At 37.5% G+C, this 17,032-nt stretch overlaps 2 protein-coding genes across 4 annotated transcripts in view; one reads left to right on the top strand and one right to left on the bottom strand.

The window, feature by feature from the left end:
• Positions 1-17,032, bottom strand: part of LOC118748587 — a 59,218-nt gene that overhangs the window by 1,755 nt on the left and 40,431 nt on the right. For 2 of the 3 annotated variants that reach the window (XM_036483129.1, XM_036483128.1), the window contains exons 2-4: positions 11,911-13,031; positions 11,761-11,829; positions 7,933-8,307 (exon numbers count right to left, since the gene is read on the bottom strand). In XM_036483129.1, coding sequence (XP_036339022.1) covers positions 7,971-8,307; positions 11,761-11,829; positions 11,911-13,031 — 1,527 coding nt within the window. In that variant the 3' untranslated portion in view covers positions 7,933-7,970. Of the gene's footprint in view, positions 1-7,932; positions 8,308-11,760; positions 11,830-11,910; positions 13,032-17,032 lie in introns of those variants that run through there. The other variant, XM_036483130.1, reaches the window with a different exon arrangement.
• LOC118748583 (probable RNA-binding protein CG14230) lies at positions 3,230-5,412 on the top strand. The gene is made up of 5 exons (XM_036483122.1): positions 3,230-3,571; positions 3,630-3,928; positions 3,985-4,161; positions 4,230-5,157; positions 5,218-5,412. The coding sequence occupies exons 1-5, from the start codon at positions 3,379-3,381 to the stop codon at positions 5,391-5,393; spliced, it is 1,773 nt and encodes a 590-aa protein (XP_036339015.1). The 5' UTR covers positions 3,230-3,378; the 3' UTR covers positions 5,394-5,412.

Here is a 17,032-nt window from a genome sequence, read left to right on the forward strand (position 1 = left end):
GTATCCACTGTCAGTACTCTTTCCTGCCCATTCACACATCCACCAATAGTGAGGTTGCTCGCATGCCGGCCAACTTGGGAGACGGAGATTATGGGCCCTTCAACTTCTGGAGCCAGCACGCGGCCCTTCCTGCTGGCACGTTTTAGTTCAACGACTGATTGGAGTTGGCTTCGTCTCCTTCAGCCCTGCGTTTGCCTCCTGCTGAATTGTTGTGCCCACTGGAACTTGCACTGCAATCGCGGGCGAAGTGGCCTGACTTTCCACATTTAAAATATTTGCCAGAGCCATGCTTTTTCTCGCCCAGCAGTTGGATAATCTTCTTCAGCATTTCATTTGTCTCGTCCGGTGTTTCCACTTCCACGCGATGTGCTTTGTAGGCTGGTCTACTTAGGAGTGCTGCCGTTTCACGCGTCTGAGCATACGAGACCGTTTCAGCAAATGTTGGCTTTGGATTCGCGTACGTCTCTCGCTTGGTATACACGTCCCGCATTCCGTTGATGAACCTCTGGATCTTTACCCCTTCAAGGTGTTCACCAGATGCGTCTCCAATAGCCAAGTGAGCCAGCCTCTCGATCTCCGAAGCGAATTCTTGTAGAGTCTCGTTGGCTTTTTGGCAGCGATTCTCCAGCTCCATCTGGTAAATCTGTCTCCTGTGCTCGCTACCATAACGTCTTTCCACTGCATCCATTAACGGATCGTAACTGTTCCTTTCACAGTCGGGAATAGTCTGCAAGATTTCTGCCGCAGGTCCTTTCAATGCAACGAATAGTGCAGCGGATTTATCCTCCATGCTCCAATGATTTTTTCGAACTGGAGCTTAAAGACCTGGAAAGGAATCGTGCCGTCAAAGGATGGGGTTTTTACCTTGGGTGCGCTCGTCGAAGTAGCTGGACGATTCAACTGCAATTCTCGAAGTCGACCTTCTAACTCGCCCATCTTAGCCTCGACTTTGTCCTGTCTCTCTTCGATTTTTTCCTGTATTTGTACAATCTTTGCATCCTGTGCTTCCAGTTGGGATGACATCTGTGCTGATACCGCTGCTGATATACGTGTCTCCAGCGCTTGCATCTGCGATGAAACATCTGACGATTGTGTTTGCATCTGAGTTGACAGCTGTGATGACATCTCTGACATGCGTGTATCCTGTGCTTGCATCATCTGTGACATGGCAGCCAATAACGTGTTCATGTCCATAACTGTTGATGACGAAGGAGCCTTTTGCTGTTCTTCAACCTTCCCGGATGTCTGCTGCACATCCTTCGACGAACATGCAGCCTCATCCTTCTGTTCGTCCTTTGCGGATGTATCGTCGGGTTTACCTTGGAAGTCGTATTTGTCCACGTCGATGCCTTCAGCTTCCATACCCTCTCGCAAACGGGATAACAATTCCACTTTTCTTCCGGAGGTGGCCAAATTACGCTTTTCCAACTCCTGTTTCAGCTCCTCAATTTTTAAGTCCTGAATTTTCGCCATTTTTAGTAGTTTCTCCTTCGGGATTTATTTAACAATCCCACTTCTGACACCAATTGTTACGATTATCCTTGAAACCTCGTCCGGATTTCCCAAATCTCTCGGTTCGTATCGCTGGATTGTTAAATAAATGCAATCGATGACCAAATTGTAGTACAATTAACTTTATTGTACAACAAACAATTTACAATACTCGCTAATACAGTAAAAACACTTTACAATACTTGTTAAAGCAATAACAGCGCTTAACTAAACTTGGTAACACAATTAAACTTATATCTTGCTTATTCGCAACTCACTTCTCTGCTCACTTTACTTGTAGCTTGCTGTCTTGTAACTCACTCACCTCGCGGTGGCGGCGCCCTTATATACCTGCGCTGGCACTTATGGCAACTCTAGAACATTCTGAAGTTTATCGCTCATTCTCTTTCTCTCGCTGTTCGCAGTGTTCATCCAACTTGACGTTTCTCTTTGTGGAACATTCTACGTCATTCTTCGAACATTCTGCCTATTTCTCATTGTTCGCTTTGTGTTGCCGCAGTATTCGCCACAATATAAAATTAAGTAAGGTCGGTGTTATGCAGAAATTTTGTTTGGCAAACTGCGTGCAATTGTTGTTGCAGCAAACTCGGAGAGAGCGAGTTTGGCGACTCTCACAGCAAACTAATTTTGTTTGGTCAAACTGCAGCAAATTCGGTGTTGTCATATACAAAAATTTTAAATTTTGCGCGTTATGTACATCTGAAATTCTCATTTCGTGTTGGCAATAGCCATGAAAACCATAATGAACGTGCAACCTTGTGCCAAACTCGACATAACCACCTCCGAGCAAACTAAGCAGCCGCCATTTAATTTGGCAAACAAAAGTTTGTCTGCATAACACCGACCTAACTGCTTAGCCAAAATCAAGGCGAATTTATACAAGGTGGTGTTATCGGATCCGCTGATTTCACGGCGAATTTGTACCTTTTGTCAAAATGGTGTGTTTGTTGTAATTTCGCTTTGTACTGATTGTCAATGTGCGTATAATTTGTTGTTGTAATTTTTGTTTTTGTTCTGTCAACACCATATATAAATTTTCTAGGCCAAAATACTTCTCTTTTTAGAAAGTTCAAAAAACAAACACAAGTTATACAAACAAAACAGGATTTACGATTAACATATGTATGTATTTTGGCCTAAATGCGTGCATATTTGATTATGACGTCGGCATCACACTAAAAAACAAAATTTTTAATTCAAATTAAAAAATTCAGGTATTACAAACAATAGATCGATAGTCCTACTAAACTATCGATATTTTTGATAGTATGGGCGTGTGTGAATCGGTAGCAAAGTTCTATGGGGAAAGCTGTTGAATAATATTTTTACTATGGTGACACAGTTTTGCCAATCTGCTGTGTGAAATGAAATCTTTTTTGACAGCAGTAAATTTTTCATAACAGCAGATTTATGCGCAATAAACTATTGCAAATTGAGTGAAATTAATATTTTAAGAAAACATCTACCATCATTGATTGCAGTTCATCAACTTAACCTTTTATTTTACGAAAAATTACACACAGCAGCAATCTTTGCAATTGTCAAAATTTTCTATGCATTTGTCAAAAATTTCACTAGCCCTATGGGCTACTGAAATTTTATTCACCTCAAACTTGTCAAAAATTTACTTGCCGCGAACTTTGTTACCGATTCACACACGCTCTATAAGAAAAAACTATCAATGAGTATTGATGGTCTAAAAAAATTGAAACTATCGATAGTGCCATCGATAGTTTGACAACTCTATGGTATAGTTTGATCCCTAGCCACCAAATAAATTCCGCTATTTGCTTCGCACGTGTGTTTTTTTGCCTGTGAAGCTTTGATTAATTTTTGACGTAAAAATTCTTAATTTGCGGCATTCGCATGGGCTGCTCACGTTTCTTTGTGGCTAATCTGCCACCTAACACAACTGAACAGCAGCTATTGCGGATTTTTCAGGATTATGGCACCGTTGAGCGTGTAGAACTGAAGACCAAAAATAATCCATTTGAAGCGGAAAGCGACAAAGTGATAGCGTTTGTAACGCTGGAAATACATCCAAACGATGTGAATAATTGTAGGATGCAGTCAAAGTATCCAGAATAAATCAAATTACTATAATTTTAAAATTACAGGCGTTGACGCGCTTAATTGGGTGAAGGTAAATGGTACGAATATAAAGGTTTCGGTGGCGAAAGAATCCTTTTTAGAACGCTTAAAGCGTGAACGTGAGGAGGCTGAAAAGGGAAAGAATCCTGTCATAGATGTGGTTCGGAGTGAACAGCAAACTGAGGCGTTCCTTCCACAAAATGCCGAGAATACACGTAAGACCTTTACTGAGGAGGAATTGACGGCGTTGGAAAATGACGATGACATTGCTGCACATTTGTTGATTAGCAAGAAACGGGCAGCTAGTTCGTTGCATAATGGCAGGGTAAAACTTGTGCATAGTTTTGTTGAATACAAAATTTAATTCATTTATATTTGCAGATAGTTATTCAAAGTTACGATACCAAGCCAATGCACATTATCGAAGGAGCGAAGAAGAAAAAGAAGCCAGATGGGTCAGACAGTGTAGCTGAGCAGAAGCGCAAGGAATCACAAAATAAAATGACTAAGCAGTACAAAGATAAGAAATCAGTTATACAGCAAGCTCTTTCCGGCCGAGTAACCAACGCATAACCTTTTGTCCGTACGAAAATCGTACATGTATTTACATATATTTACCGTTCCAGGATGCGCCGAAATCGAAGAAAATCAGATTCAGCGATACGGAGGAAGATGAGCACACTGCGACTCAGAGCGATTTCCATCAGAAATCTATAACCAATATTTTCGGCTCTGATGAGGAAGATGATGAAGAAACTGATACAAAGTTGCAACTGAAACCGGAACTCTTTGGCAAGAAAGGCGAAAAATTGGTGGAAATGCAAAGTAAACAGAGCCTGGATCCGCGTTTTCGCATTGATGCTAAATTCGTCGACGATGATGATGGTGAAGGGGAGGAGCAGATTGAAGCGTCTACACATAAAGAATCCTTGCAAAATGTCGAAACTGAGCGCAGTTGGCAAATGGGCATACTGGAGCAGGTGGTGGGCTCAAAGATCGACACCTCCGACAATGCTCAAAAGGCGGCGCGTAAGAAACGTATGTTACGTTATGATCCATCTAAGGAAGAGCACCAAAAGTTACTGCGTACTACAGCGAAAGAAGCGCCAGAGGAAGATATTGAAGTTTCGGCCACGATCGCTGGCAAAAAGAAACAAAAAAAGCACCGCATAGACATTGTGGGACCCGAAAGCGAAGGGAAAAGCCCAGAGGTGTCTAAGGAGGTATTCTACGTGGTCACCGACACACTAGCCGAGTCGCTTAAGACGCGCGGCGATGGCTTCAGCTTGTTGAATATGTTTGGCAGCGGGAATTCGCAAGACAAGCGCGCAGATGAATTGAAAAAGGTATCTGATGCGAGGATTCTTGTCACTAAGCCGGACAAGAATGCATTGAATCCATTCAAATATGACTCATCCTCAGACGAAGACGGTGAAAATGAGAGCAAAAAGAGAGCAACAGAAGCTAAGCAGAAGACGCTGAAAAGGGAAAAGCAACAAAACAAAATTGTGGTGGAAAGTTTCTTCATACCGCGCAATGATGCCAGGCTGAAAGGTAAGTGGTATCAAATCTATCATTGAATTGGATTTTTCTAATTATTCCTATCCTTTCCAGAGGGTGCTAAATTCTTCCGCTTTGAAAAGAAGATTGAGCCGGAAGAGGACTACGAGGCTGTTCGTAATCGTTTAAAACTGCTTATAAGAAGCAAAATTAATAAAACTAAGAAAAATTTGTTGGCTAGCAGTGGAGGTGGCGGGCTGCATAAAAAACGAATAAAAAAACACCATTAAACGGTGGCAATTAATAAAACAGTGTGTTCTTTTATTATTAGATTCCTCCTGAACATTGGAAGATTTCTAATTTTACGATTCGATGAATTTCATTTAAAATTTTCGCGATTCCACCAGGGGAACAGAAGCGAGCAGAAAGCCCGCACAATTTTGCTCACCATGATGTAGCACTGCTGCATCATTGATGCGCGTCTGATGCTAATGTTGCGCAATTTGCTGCATCACTGATGCGGGTTTGATGCAAATGTTGGGCAATTTTCTGCATAATTGATGCGGGTGTGATGCAAATGTTGCGCAAATTCCTGCATCATTGATGCGGGCTTGATGCAAATGTTGCACTACTTGCTGCATCATTGATGCGGGTCTGATGCAATGTTGCGCAATTTGCCGCATCACTGATGCGCGGTTGCGTGCTGGGTATTTCTGGTCGCCTGGTATTTCTCGTTGGTGCGTTCGGTCGGCACAGGGTGATTCAGATATACAAAATAATTTTTATAATAAAAAAAACGATATGGGTATCAAATGAAAGGTATTTGAGAAAATAGAAATTTTAAAATATTTTGAAGGTTGCCAGATTATTGTTTTTTTTTTAAATATTAAAAAAATTAAAAATGCTGTGTTTTCCGTACTCATATTCATTTATGTAAAAGGTATTTGAGAAAAGATAAATTTTAAAATATTTTGAGGGTTGCCAGATTAATGATTTTTTTTTTAAATATTTAGAAAAATAAAAAAAGCTGTGTTTTCGTACTGATATTCATTTATGTAACAGGTATTTGAGAAAAGATAAATTTTAAAATATTTTGAGGGTTGCCAGATTAATGATTTTTTTTTAAATATTTAGAAAAATAAAAAAAGCTGTGTTTTCGTACTTATATTTATTTATGTGTTAGATAAAAAATTAAATTTTAAATATTTGTAGACAGTGTTGCCACATTATCCGTTTTAACTTAAAAAATTGGTTTTTACAATATAGCTAACAAATGAAAGGTATTCGGAAGGGGAACATTTTGAAAATTGTTTTGGTCAGGTTGCCATATTTTTCGCTTTTGAAATATTAAAAAAAAAATAATATTTCGGGTGTGTTTTGCCTTTATATATATATATATTTTTAATTTTATAAAAAAGAAATCACACAGCGGAGTTGCCTTTTTTCGATTTTAACATATGAAAAGTGTGGGCTTGTTCGAGCTGCAATCACAACCGCAGTGTTGCGCGAATTATTTAAGTATCACGTTCTGTGCAACGTGCGTTTCTAGCAACGTATTATTAGTTAGACAGTGTTGAAAATTTGCATCAGTACGGCAGTAAAGCCGTTTTTTTACGTGCCTCGAACAGGCCCGGTATCTTACAATATGGATACCAAATTAAAGGTAATTGAGAGCGACCAATTTTTGAATTACATATGTATGGGCAGGGTTGCCCATTACTAATTTATTAAGGAGTATTTTCTTATTGTTCGCTTCATTTCTGTAATTTTCATTTCTTTTCTGCAAAATTTCTTACTTTCAATATTCATGAACAGGGTTGCCATTTTTCATTTTAACATAAAAAAAATATTTTACAATATGCGTATCAAATGAAAGGTATTTGATCGAGTAAAAATTTGGAAACTATTTTGAGTAGGGTTGCCACAGTATTTTTTTTTATATAACAAAAATAAATTTTTGGTACTTGCTCGGCTTAATTACAATATTTTTGATAACTATTTTGAACAGCGTTGCCATATTATTTTTAAAAAGAAACAACATTAAATTTTGAGTATTTTTTTGATAGCACATTTAAAAATTTTAAATATTAATTTACAAAGTTACCATTTTCCTATATAAAGCGCATTTTACAAATACGGGTATCGCATGAGAGATATTTAAACAGGTAAAAATTTGAAAATAATTTTGGACAGGGTTGTCATATAATTATTTTTTTACACATTGGAAAAATAAAATTCGATTATATTGTGTGCTTATACATTTACATACATATGTAGTCATTAGTTTGAAAAGTAAAGATTGCATATTGAGTATTCCTAAAGAAGTTGCCGTTCATAAATTTTATATTAAAAATTAATGATTTTAGTGTAATTCAGGCTCATACAATTATTGTATATTTCATGTGTGTACTTAATACATATTTTTGCGTGTGGGGCAACAATTTTTTACTTATTCTCTTTTTTCTTAGAATAAAAAAAAATTAAAATGGCACATGGGTTTCATAAAATGGCACAAAATGAGTATTAAAAAGTTAATATCTAATTAAACAATTAAATTAATTAAGTAAATTTTTGGTAAGTTTCGGTTATTTCAAATAGCATCCGTATCCTTATAGCTAAACTTACGAAATAATTAAGCACAATAATTTGTATATGTGTATGTATATAAATATACTATATCCTATTGAGTATTGTCTGACTAAGTAAAAATCTCATCGAATTTGTTCTTTGGCATCGCAAAGCGCTTTTTTCTAGCTCATTTGGCCTTAGCTAACTTAAATCTAATTTACTTAGTTCACTAAATGACTGGGGTTTTTGTTGTTGTTTTTATTGACGCATTTTATTTCCATTAAGCGCATAGTTGTTATTTATTCCTTGCTTTCCGCTGATTTCTTGCCAGCCAACGTTTCTATAGCGACAACTGTACGTTCGAGCAATGCCAATAAACGCTCTTCCCGCGCGTCCATGCGTTGCAGCAATTCTTCATCGCGCTTCTCGCGTCGCTTTAAGTACTCGATCAGTTCGTAATTTGTACTATCACCGCCATCGGTAGATGTGGAGAGTTTGCGTTTGCTTTTTGCAGAGCCACCACCGTTACCATCACCACCGATAACGCTGCTGCAATCGGAAATGTTATCGGTGTCGACAATAACGTCCGGATGAAGGATGTTGGGGTCAATGTTGTGCGGATAGTAGTTTTGTGATCTGCAAAGCGGAGAATTTAAAAAATGATATAAGCAATCACAAAAAAAAAAACCGATGTTGATTACAAAGCTAAAATTGTTTCCATAGATACAGGAAATAGTAGGCCTGCTCGATGAGTGCACTAAAAGTGCATCTGCGATAATACAAGACGTTTTTGTTCGTCTCGCTTTAACAGCCATCTTGCCAATTTGCCTCTTTGACAAACTACTTTCTATATTACCACGATTTTCATGAAAAAGTACTAAGGAACAAGTCTACATAGAATACCAACCAATTGCTATAAAAAACAATGCGGATCGATAGAACTTTCAAAGCTGATTTTAACAATTTCTAAATTATCTGGCGCAATTAAAAGAGGTTAAAACTTCAGCTTTTCTATATACATACGGTGCCGGACAAAAGTACCGGCACAGTGAATTTTTCGCAATATGAGTAAAGTTTTTTATTTCTATTTGTTTTCAATAATTTTGTATAAAAATGTTAAAAATAAAATCTTCAAACTTTGTGCAAGACTCAGTAAAACTCAATAAATTTGCATAGTAATTTGCAATTTTTTATTCAGATTTCCTAGAAAAATTCTAAGTATGTAGTTTTATAGCCCATTTAATTTTTAGTTTTAACAAAGTGCACGTTTGAAGTTGCAGAAAATCACGTAGATTTTTGGGAATTTTTTTAGTGGAAGGTGTTGCTCATTTTCTCCATACAAAAACTAATTGTTGAACATACTTTGTATGGAAGAAAAACTTATCGAAAATAAATTAGAATAAAAAAATTTTGGTTAAATAAAAAATTGGTTATTATTATTGGGAATCTCCTGCAGGGGAACGGAGTTTTTATTTAATATATGACTTTCACCTTTCCGAAAGCTACCGCTACATGGTAAGCCGAGCGTATCAATTTTGAGTAAATTAGAGACCTTAAATTTTAAAATTTTGAAGTTTCAAGCAGTTCAGAAATTTACCGTTATATGAAAAGCGGCCTCAATTTTAGTCCGATTTTAATAATTTTCAACGTTTTGCTTTTGTGTGGTGTTTGGTACAAATCGGTAGAACGGTTACCTAGATACATATATGTGATCATAAGTGGGCGGTGCCACGCCCATTTTCCAAAATTTTTTCATAAATGTATTTCTTGGTTAAGAATTGTTCCAAGCATTAATTTTGAATAAATTAGCTTTTATATTTACTGATTTATCGAAGAATTTGTATTTCTCTAAATTACCGTTATATGGGATGTGGGCGTGGTTATTGTCCGAATTAAAAAATTTTCGGCCATTTGGCATGGTGTACCAAGGCCAACAACTGTGCCAAGTTTGGAAGAAATTGGTGCAGCGGTTACCAAGATATACACATGTAACCATAAGTGGGCGTGGCTATGCCCATTTTCCAAAAATTTATAATATTCTTATTTTTCGTCTAAAAGTTATTGTAAATATTAATTTTGAGTGAATAATCTCCAGTAGTTACTAAAATATCACAGTTTTCGTATTTCTGAAAATTACCGTTATATGGGAAGTGGGCGTGGTTACGGTCCGATTTCGCCCAACCTACCTTGGATAAATGGAAACCTACATACCAAATTTCGTTGAGATATCTCAATTTTTGCTCGAGTTATCGTGTACACGGACGGACGGACAGACAGACATGGCTTAATCGACTTCTCTATTCATACTGAGCATTTATGTATACATTTGTCTATATCTATCTCGATTCGTTTTGGCTGTTACAAATAACCGTTATGTGAACAAAATTAATATGCCCTTGTGCACAAGTGCCCTCGGGAATAAAAATATAGGAGTATATTTTTTCGGTATAGAACAATCCTAGGGGCGAGAGCGTTAAAATTCTGAGTTTACCTTTTCACATGCAATTTTGGACCACATACATACATACACATGTATAAAATATTAGCTCTTAGTTATGTGTAGCCAAAATAAAGTCGACTCCAAAGTTAGTTGCAGATCTTTTGACAGATATCCCATTGAAAATTATGTCACAAAAACTGAAATTGACTTTAGAGTCGACTTTATTTCGATTATATCTACGGGCCACTGTGTTTTAATAAACTAAATTACCATTTAATGTACAACTTAATATATATATACCTACTATTTTCGTAAATTTAGCTTTTCTTAATATACCATTTATGACTAAAGTCACAAAAGAATGAGCCATTAATAACTACGAATTATAGTACTAAACTTAGGGGCATTGCGCAAAGGGGCTGCTCTTCTTCACCTTTCTCTCTTGCTCCCGTATTGCTACCATTTGTAAGGGAGCCGTCGAAACGAGCTGTGACTATGTAGAACACCTTGTATTATTCTTTATCTTCTTCTTCATTGGCGCTGTAACCGAATAAACAATTTTGGCCGATTCAAAAACAGCACGCCAGTCATTTCTCCTCAGTGCCAACTGACGCCAATTGGAAATGCCTAGTGAAGGCAAGTGCTTCTCCACCTGGTATTTCCAACGCAGAGGAGGCCTTCCTTTTCCTCTGTTATCAGCATCGCCGCCCGCGTTAAATACTTTCAGATCAGGAGCGTTTCTGGCCATTCGAACGACATGGCCAAGCCGCCGGAGCCGCTGAATTTTAATTCGCTGCGCTATTTATGCCTACATCGTTGTAAAGCTCATGCAGCTCACCGCGTAGAGGTCCGTAAATCGTTCTCTCGAAAACTCTAAGAGTCGCTTCATCAGATGTTTTCATTGTCCATGCTTCTGCGCCATACACCAGCACAGGCATGATGAGTGCCTTATAGAGTGTGATCTTTGTACGACGAGATAGGACTTTATTTCTCAATAGCCTATTCAGTCCAAAGTAGCACTTGGTGGCAAGAGTGATTCTCCGTTGGCAGATATTTCGTTTTGTCCTCGTTTATCACCAGACCCATTCGCTTTGCTTTTCTATCTAATCCCGAGAAGGTAGAACATACTTAGCCCTTGGTTTTACTGATAATATCGATGTCGTCGGCATACGCCAGTAAGTGTACGCTCTTGTAAAGTATTGTCCCTGAGTGGTTCAGTCCTCACCGAACACTTTTTCCTACACTAGGGTACTCCACGAACTAACCTATTTTCAAAATTTAGTATAGATACTATTAAAATAAACAAATCCAAAGTCTTATCGATAACACAATCGATAGTGGTTCGTTAAATATATCGAAAAATACAGATATTACAAATACTATTAAAATATATATATCGAAAATCTCATCAATAGTCATTCGATAACTTCCCGATTAATTTAAAATATATCGAAAACTTTTTCGATAAATTAATGAATATGCATATCGATTACTTTAAGATAATACAATACCTACATAAGTATGTATATGTATTTAGTACCGACCAGCGTACATTTTCGTATTAAAACTAAAACATCGATATTTAAATTTCAATTTGTAGCAACCTTTAATTCTTTTCATCAGCGTTTATTTCTTCGGCTCTTACTTACCCATTGTAGTTAGTCTGCATCAACTGTATATCATCCGGATTGAATTCTCCCTCGGACATTGGCTCAGACCTGCATTAATGTAACAGAAACATAATTAATGCATTAATTAAATTTCTAAAAAATAACTAAATAGTTATGCGCTGAACTCACTTCATTGAGATGTTATGCTCGCCATTGGGCAAACCCAACGGCGCTACGCCATTGCAGTCTTTCTCAAAGTGTGGTCGCAGCACATCCTTAATGCCACCATTGCCGACATGGGGTGCCAGCAAATTGCCCACTGCGGTTGCTCCGCCACCACCAACTGCTAAGCGGGCCACATCGTTCACAACATTCGCACCACCATTTAGTGGCCGGGCGCCATTCAGCTCGCCCGTATGTTGCGGTTCCGCAGCGCCGTTGCCACGCTCCATCCCACCTACTACACCGCCCACGCCAGCGCTGACGCCATTTTCCCTCATTTCCTGTTCCTTCTGCATGGCTACATTCATTGCAGCCGCCGCAGCTGCTGCTGCTGCTGCCGCTGCCGCTGCTGCGCTTGCGCCTGGTGGCAGATGCAATGACGCGCTGCCATCACCATACATACCCCCCATACTGCTGCCACCTTCCAGCCCGTCACCTAGCTGTGCTTCCACAAAGTGATTGGGCAGAAAGCGTTCCATCTTACTATTATTGCTACTTGAGTCGGTGGAGAGGCTCTGCAGCAAGCTGTGTTGCATTACAGCAGCCGCCTCTTTGCCCAGATACGCAACACCCAGTTCAGCGGCCTGTCGCCGGCGCTGATAGTAGGAGAGTTCTTTGTGGCTTTTGGCAATCAACGCCAGCCGCTTGCCATTCGCCGAACCCCAACATTCGCCGCGTTGCTCTTCGATTTCCTTGAACAGAAACATGTAGGGCCAGTTGCGGCGTACGTGCCGCTCAGGATTCTTCTTTAGTTGTGTGTAGATCTTTTTTAAATTTTCATAACGATTGCAACACTGTTTAGCCGAGCGCTTGCGTGCGCTAAATCGATTCAATACTTCTGCGACCATTTCCCAGACGCTGGCGTGATTTTTGCGATTCGATTGGAAGGCACTCTGAATGCGCTCGGATTTGACGATGTTCAACAGCGCAATGGATTCGGGCACATTGAAGTAGCTTTCGGGGGTACGCGGCGCGCGATGATGGTGATAGTTGCCGGTGCTGTTGCTGTTGCTGCTACCATGGCCGTTTCCGTGGCCGTTACTAGGCCCATTTTCATTACTGGACGGCGTCGTTGGCGGTTTGGTGTCCTGGAAAGGGAGAAAAATTAAAAAAAGATAAGATATGACTGAGTTTAAAAGTTTTTATAAAAAATGCATTAAAAATTATGGACCTTTTATTAAAAAAAAAAAAGAAATTGCCTTGCCAGACTGCGGGTGAAAGTTTTATTTATTTAGATTTTCCACACCAAGTTTTTCTTATTAAAAAAAATATATAGTTCATTCAATAGCAAAAACCAAAGGCGTAAATTTTTTAATTTCATACAGACTTCGGGAAAATAATGCAAGAAATACCAAGAAATTTTAAACTTCAATTCGATTTTTTAGATAAATTGTATGTATGTACGCATTTTGTACTTAATTAAATTGCAAGTTTCAAGTCGCTAAAAATTACCGTTGATTTTTGTAATTTTTTTTTGTCAATGGTTCTGCGCATTTTCCACTATATAACGCATGAATAAAATACATTTTTGTATGGAAGAAAATGCGCAACATCCTCGACAAAAAAATATTCGCAGGTCTTGAAACATGCACTTTATTATACTATAATTAAATCAGCTACAAAACTGCATACTCAACATTTTTCTAAGAAATCGAATTGAAAAATTGGAAATTCCGATGAAAATTTCTTGGTATTTCTTGCATTTTCACCGAGCTCTGTATGAATTTAAAATAAATAAATGTTCGGGGTTTTTGCTGTTGAATGAATTATGCATATTTTGAACGCCCGCTGTATAGTTACCGTACCGAAAAAAAACGTTCGTCGTGAGTCTAAAGCATTTTTGTAAGGTAATTTCGATATTTTTTTTTTTTTGCTGAACAAAGCGGTTGCTTCTTACAAGCTTTTAGATCAAATTATGCAATCAATATATGACCAACTTCCCGATGACCTAAAGACTTGAAACTTCAGACTTACCTCTGAACCCGATGACAATGCAATATGAAAGATGACCTAATCCGATAGGTGGCACAGGAGTCGAGATATTTGAAAGTACCACGGAACACGCCAATGTTAGTAAAATAAAGCTCACCAAAAATCATTAAACTTTTGCTAAGGAAGTAAGTATTTCGAATATTCCAATAGAACTATGTAGTATTAAAAAAAAAATTCATTGTCGAATGTAGGTGTCACCGAAAAAATGTAAAAAGGCCACTCCCCGGTTCCAAAATTTTTTTTTTTTCGAAATTGGTTAGCAAAAATACTTTAGACTCAGGAGTGTACACCGAAGTGGTTTTTGCTACGGTCGAATGTACTATGTACGTATGTATGTATGTATGTATGTACATATGTATGTATGTATGTATATCTATGTATGGAGTAATTCCCGCCTCAAATTCTCCGGATTGGATTCAAATGGTAAAACAGTTGAATTTATTGAGATTTTTGAGTGCATCAGGCACTTGAGTTGGAATGCCAGTTGGAACATCTGTTATATACATTTGTGCGTACTACATATTTATGTACAAACATACATACATATGTATGTATATACCAGCATGTATACGATTAGAAATTCGTCTTTGTCTATAAGTACTTAGAACATTTGTTAGAGCAACGATCTTGCTTAGTTGTTATTGTTTTTCGTTGGTACGAGTATAAAAATAGTCAGAGATTTCAAGAAGACAACGCAATGCTTTCATAGGCCTATAAACATTGAATATAACATACGTTAAAAAAAAAACCAAAAAAAATCGTATATACAAATGTTACATATCTACAGATGTAGTTATGTACATACATAAATATGGGCAAAAGTACATATGTATGTATATTTATAGGAAATCGCCGTACGATTTCAATGGGATCAACCGCTAAGAGCAGTCACACTGCAAGTGACTAAAGACGATACATATGAATATACACATACCTAAAGATATGTACCCTGCAAACCATTTTTCAGAGTATTCTGAATTGTAGAGAACTTAAAAAAATCGTAAAGATCTCATCCGATTTTTCGCCGAATTTTCTAAAATGATATAAACGTTAAGCACTTCGATTCTTTTACGAAAATTTGGGAAAAAATCGGTAAAACAATGAAAATAATGCTGCCGTATGAAGAATTTCATGCAGATTTTTTTCAGAATTTTCTTTATTATTGGTACATAAATTTCTTTGCGAGTTCGTGTCAACCACTTCATATAATTTTCATTGAAGATTCGTAAAAAATTGTCACAGAAATGAAATACTCCTAAAGATTTCGTTAAGATCTCGGGAACTTTGGTGGTTTGCAGGGTATTTACATTGTGCATACATGCATATGTATGGAAGCAGTACAGTAGCTGGTTTTTCGCATTTTTAAACAATTTTTGTTTTCACTTTTTCCACGCTTTGTTTCGATTTTTACTGTATTAAGTTTGCTGAAAACAAGCAGAAAAAAACGCTTAACACATAAGTAATACAAGCGATATCCCAGTTGTTGCACGCAAAATCCAAACCAGCGATGAGAAAGCTCGTTGTTGCACGATCACCCAAAGTGATCCCATCTTTTGTAGTTGACTGGTTGTTGGCTGTTGACTGCCTGGTAGCTTCGGGCCATAGCCAATAGTGAGGCTGTGGGGATTAGTTCCTCGCATTTTCTGCCCTCTTTGTCGCCTTACGCCCCTACAATCGCTCACTCACTCTTTCAGCCGTTCACTGTCGGTCGGCAGATGGGCGGTCGGTCGGTCGGTGGGGCGCGCGTTTTAAGCATATCATCGTAGTATGGATATACTACATTCGTATGCACATTTAGTACGTTAGTACACTCATTATAGTACTGTTGAACGACGATGATCATGGTGAAGATGAGTGTAGTACGAACATTTTTATGTATGTATACTATATGCATATACTGTGTGTAGATACTGTATGTGGTGTGTAGTTATATTAATAGAAAAACTTATATGTATGTATGTACCAGCATAGCGCATGTACATACATATGTATGTAAATCGCGTAGAGAAATACTTAAAAATAACTTACCATTTAGTAATTTAACAAAGCAGAGAAAGAACTCTGTTGTTGCCAGCTTTTCTACCACGAAATGAAATCAACGCGATCATTAAAAAAAAAATATGTAACATACATACATATATATGTAACTAAATAGCGACTGAGTATTACTTACATACGTACGATCGCTTGTGTATATGTAACGGGTGTTCCAAATAGTGTTTTTTTTTTTAACAAAAGGTCTTTTGACATTTACAGCTTCTTTCTAAAACTGGCTAATAAGATGTGCTGCTGCAAAGCCAGCTCACGATGAATGAAATCGTGTTCCATAGGTAATGGGAATGTTCGATCTTTCGAATAAATCAGTAATATATTCAAAAAATTAAGTTTATTTTTTTTTTAATTTTTAAGGAAACCATTGGACCACTTTGTGGGTACATACATACATATAGAGTCCGACCGATTAATCGGCATCGGCATCAGCTAGTATCGCCCAAAAGAATCGGCATCGGCTTCGACATCAGCATCGGACGTTTTTGGCCTATTCATAGCCGATTCTTTTTACTTTTTCTGCACTTCATTCCACGTTTTTTAATTCTTACGTTGCATCTGACACACATCCACATCCACAAAAAAATTGCCAAAAATCAATGGTAAGTTCTAGCTACCTAAAATTTGCACTGCGCTTAAATAATTGAATGAGCTACAAAACTGCATACTAAGAATGTTTAAATAAAAAGTTTGAAATTTTTACTCACATGGTTTTTGTTAGATAACGAGCTACACTTTCATAAAAGTCACTGTATATATTGTTACGATTATCCTTGAATTAATTGCTGAATTCTTAAATCCTTCGCGTTCTTTTCACTGGATTGTTAAATTGTTTATATTACAAAAATACTTTCATCATTATTTTAAAATCTACGGTTACTGTTTATTAACAAATTGTATTTATAGTCAGCTGAATCTGCATATTTTCACTACTAACTATGAGTACAACCAGGAAATGTGGTTTCGAATGAACTATTTATTTTACATTGATTAAAGTAATGTGCTTCTCGCGAAGAGCTGTTCTGCCAGTTTCTTATATAATAGGTAA

Source organism: Rhagoletis pomonella, unplaced genomic scaffold (assembly GCF_013731165.1).
Source record: "Rhagoletis pomonella isolate Grant_MI unplaced genomic scaffold, Rhpom_1.0 Rhpom_scaffold_00013, whole genome shotgun sequence".
Lineage (NCBI taxonomy): Eukaryota > Metazoa > Arthropoda > Insecta > Diptera > Tephritidae > Rhagoletis > Rhagoletis pomonella.

Bases quoted from the DNA above. Each gene is read 5' to 3' on its own strand.
- LOC118748583 (XM_036483122.1), top strand. From the start codon at position 3,379: ATGGGCTGCTCACGTTTCTTTGTGGCTAATCTGCCACCTAACACAACT. The intron at 3,572-3,629 runs GTAGGATGCAGT...TTAAAATTACAG, and splicing joins TCCAAACGATGTGAATAATT to GCGTTGACGCGCTTAATTGG. The intron at 4,162-4,229 runs GTAACCAACGCA...TTACCGTTCCAG, and splicing joins AGCAAGCTCTTTCCGGCCGA to GATGCGCCGAAATCGAAGAA.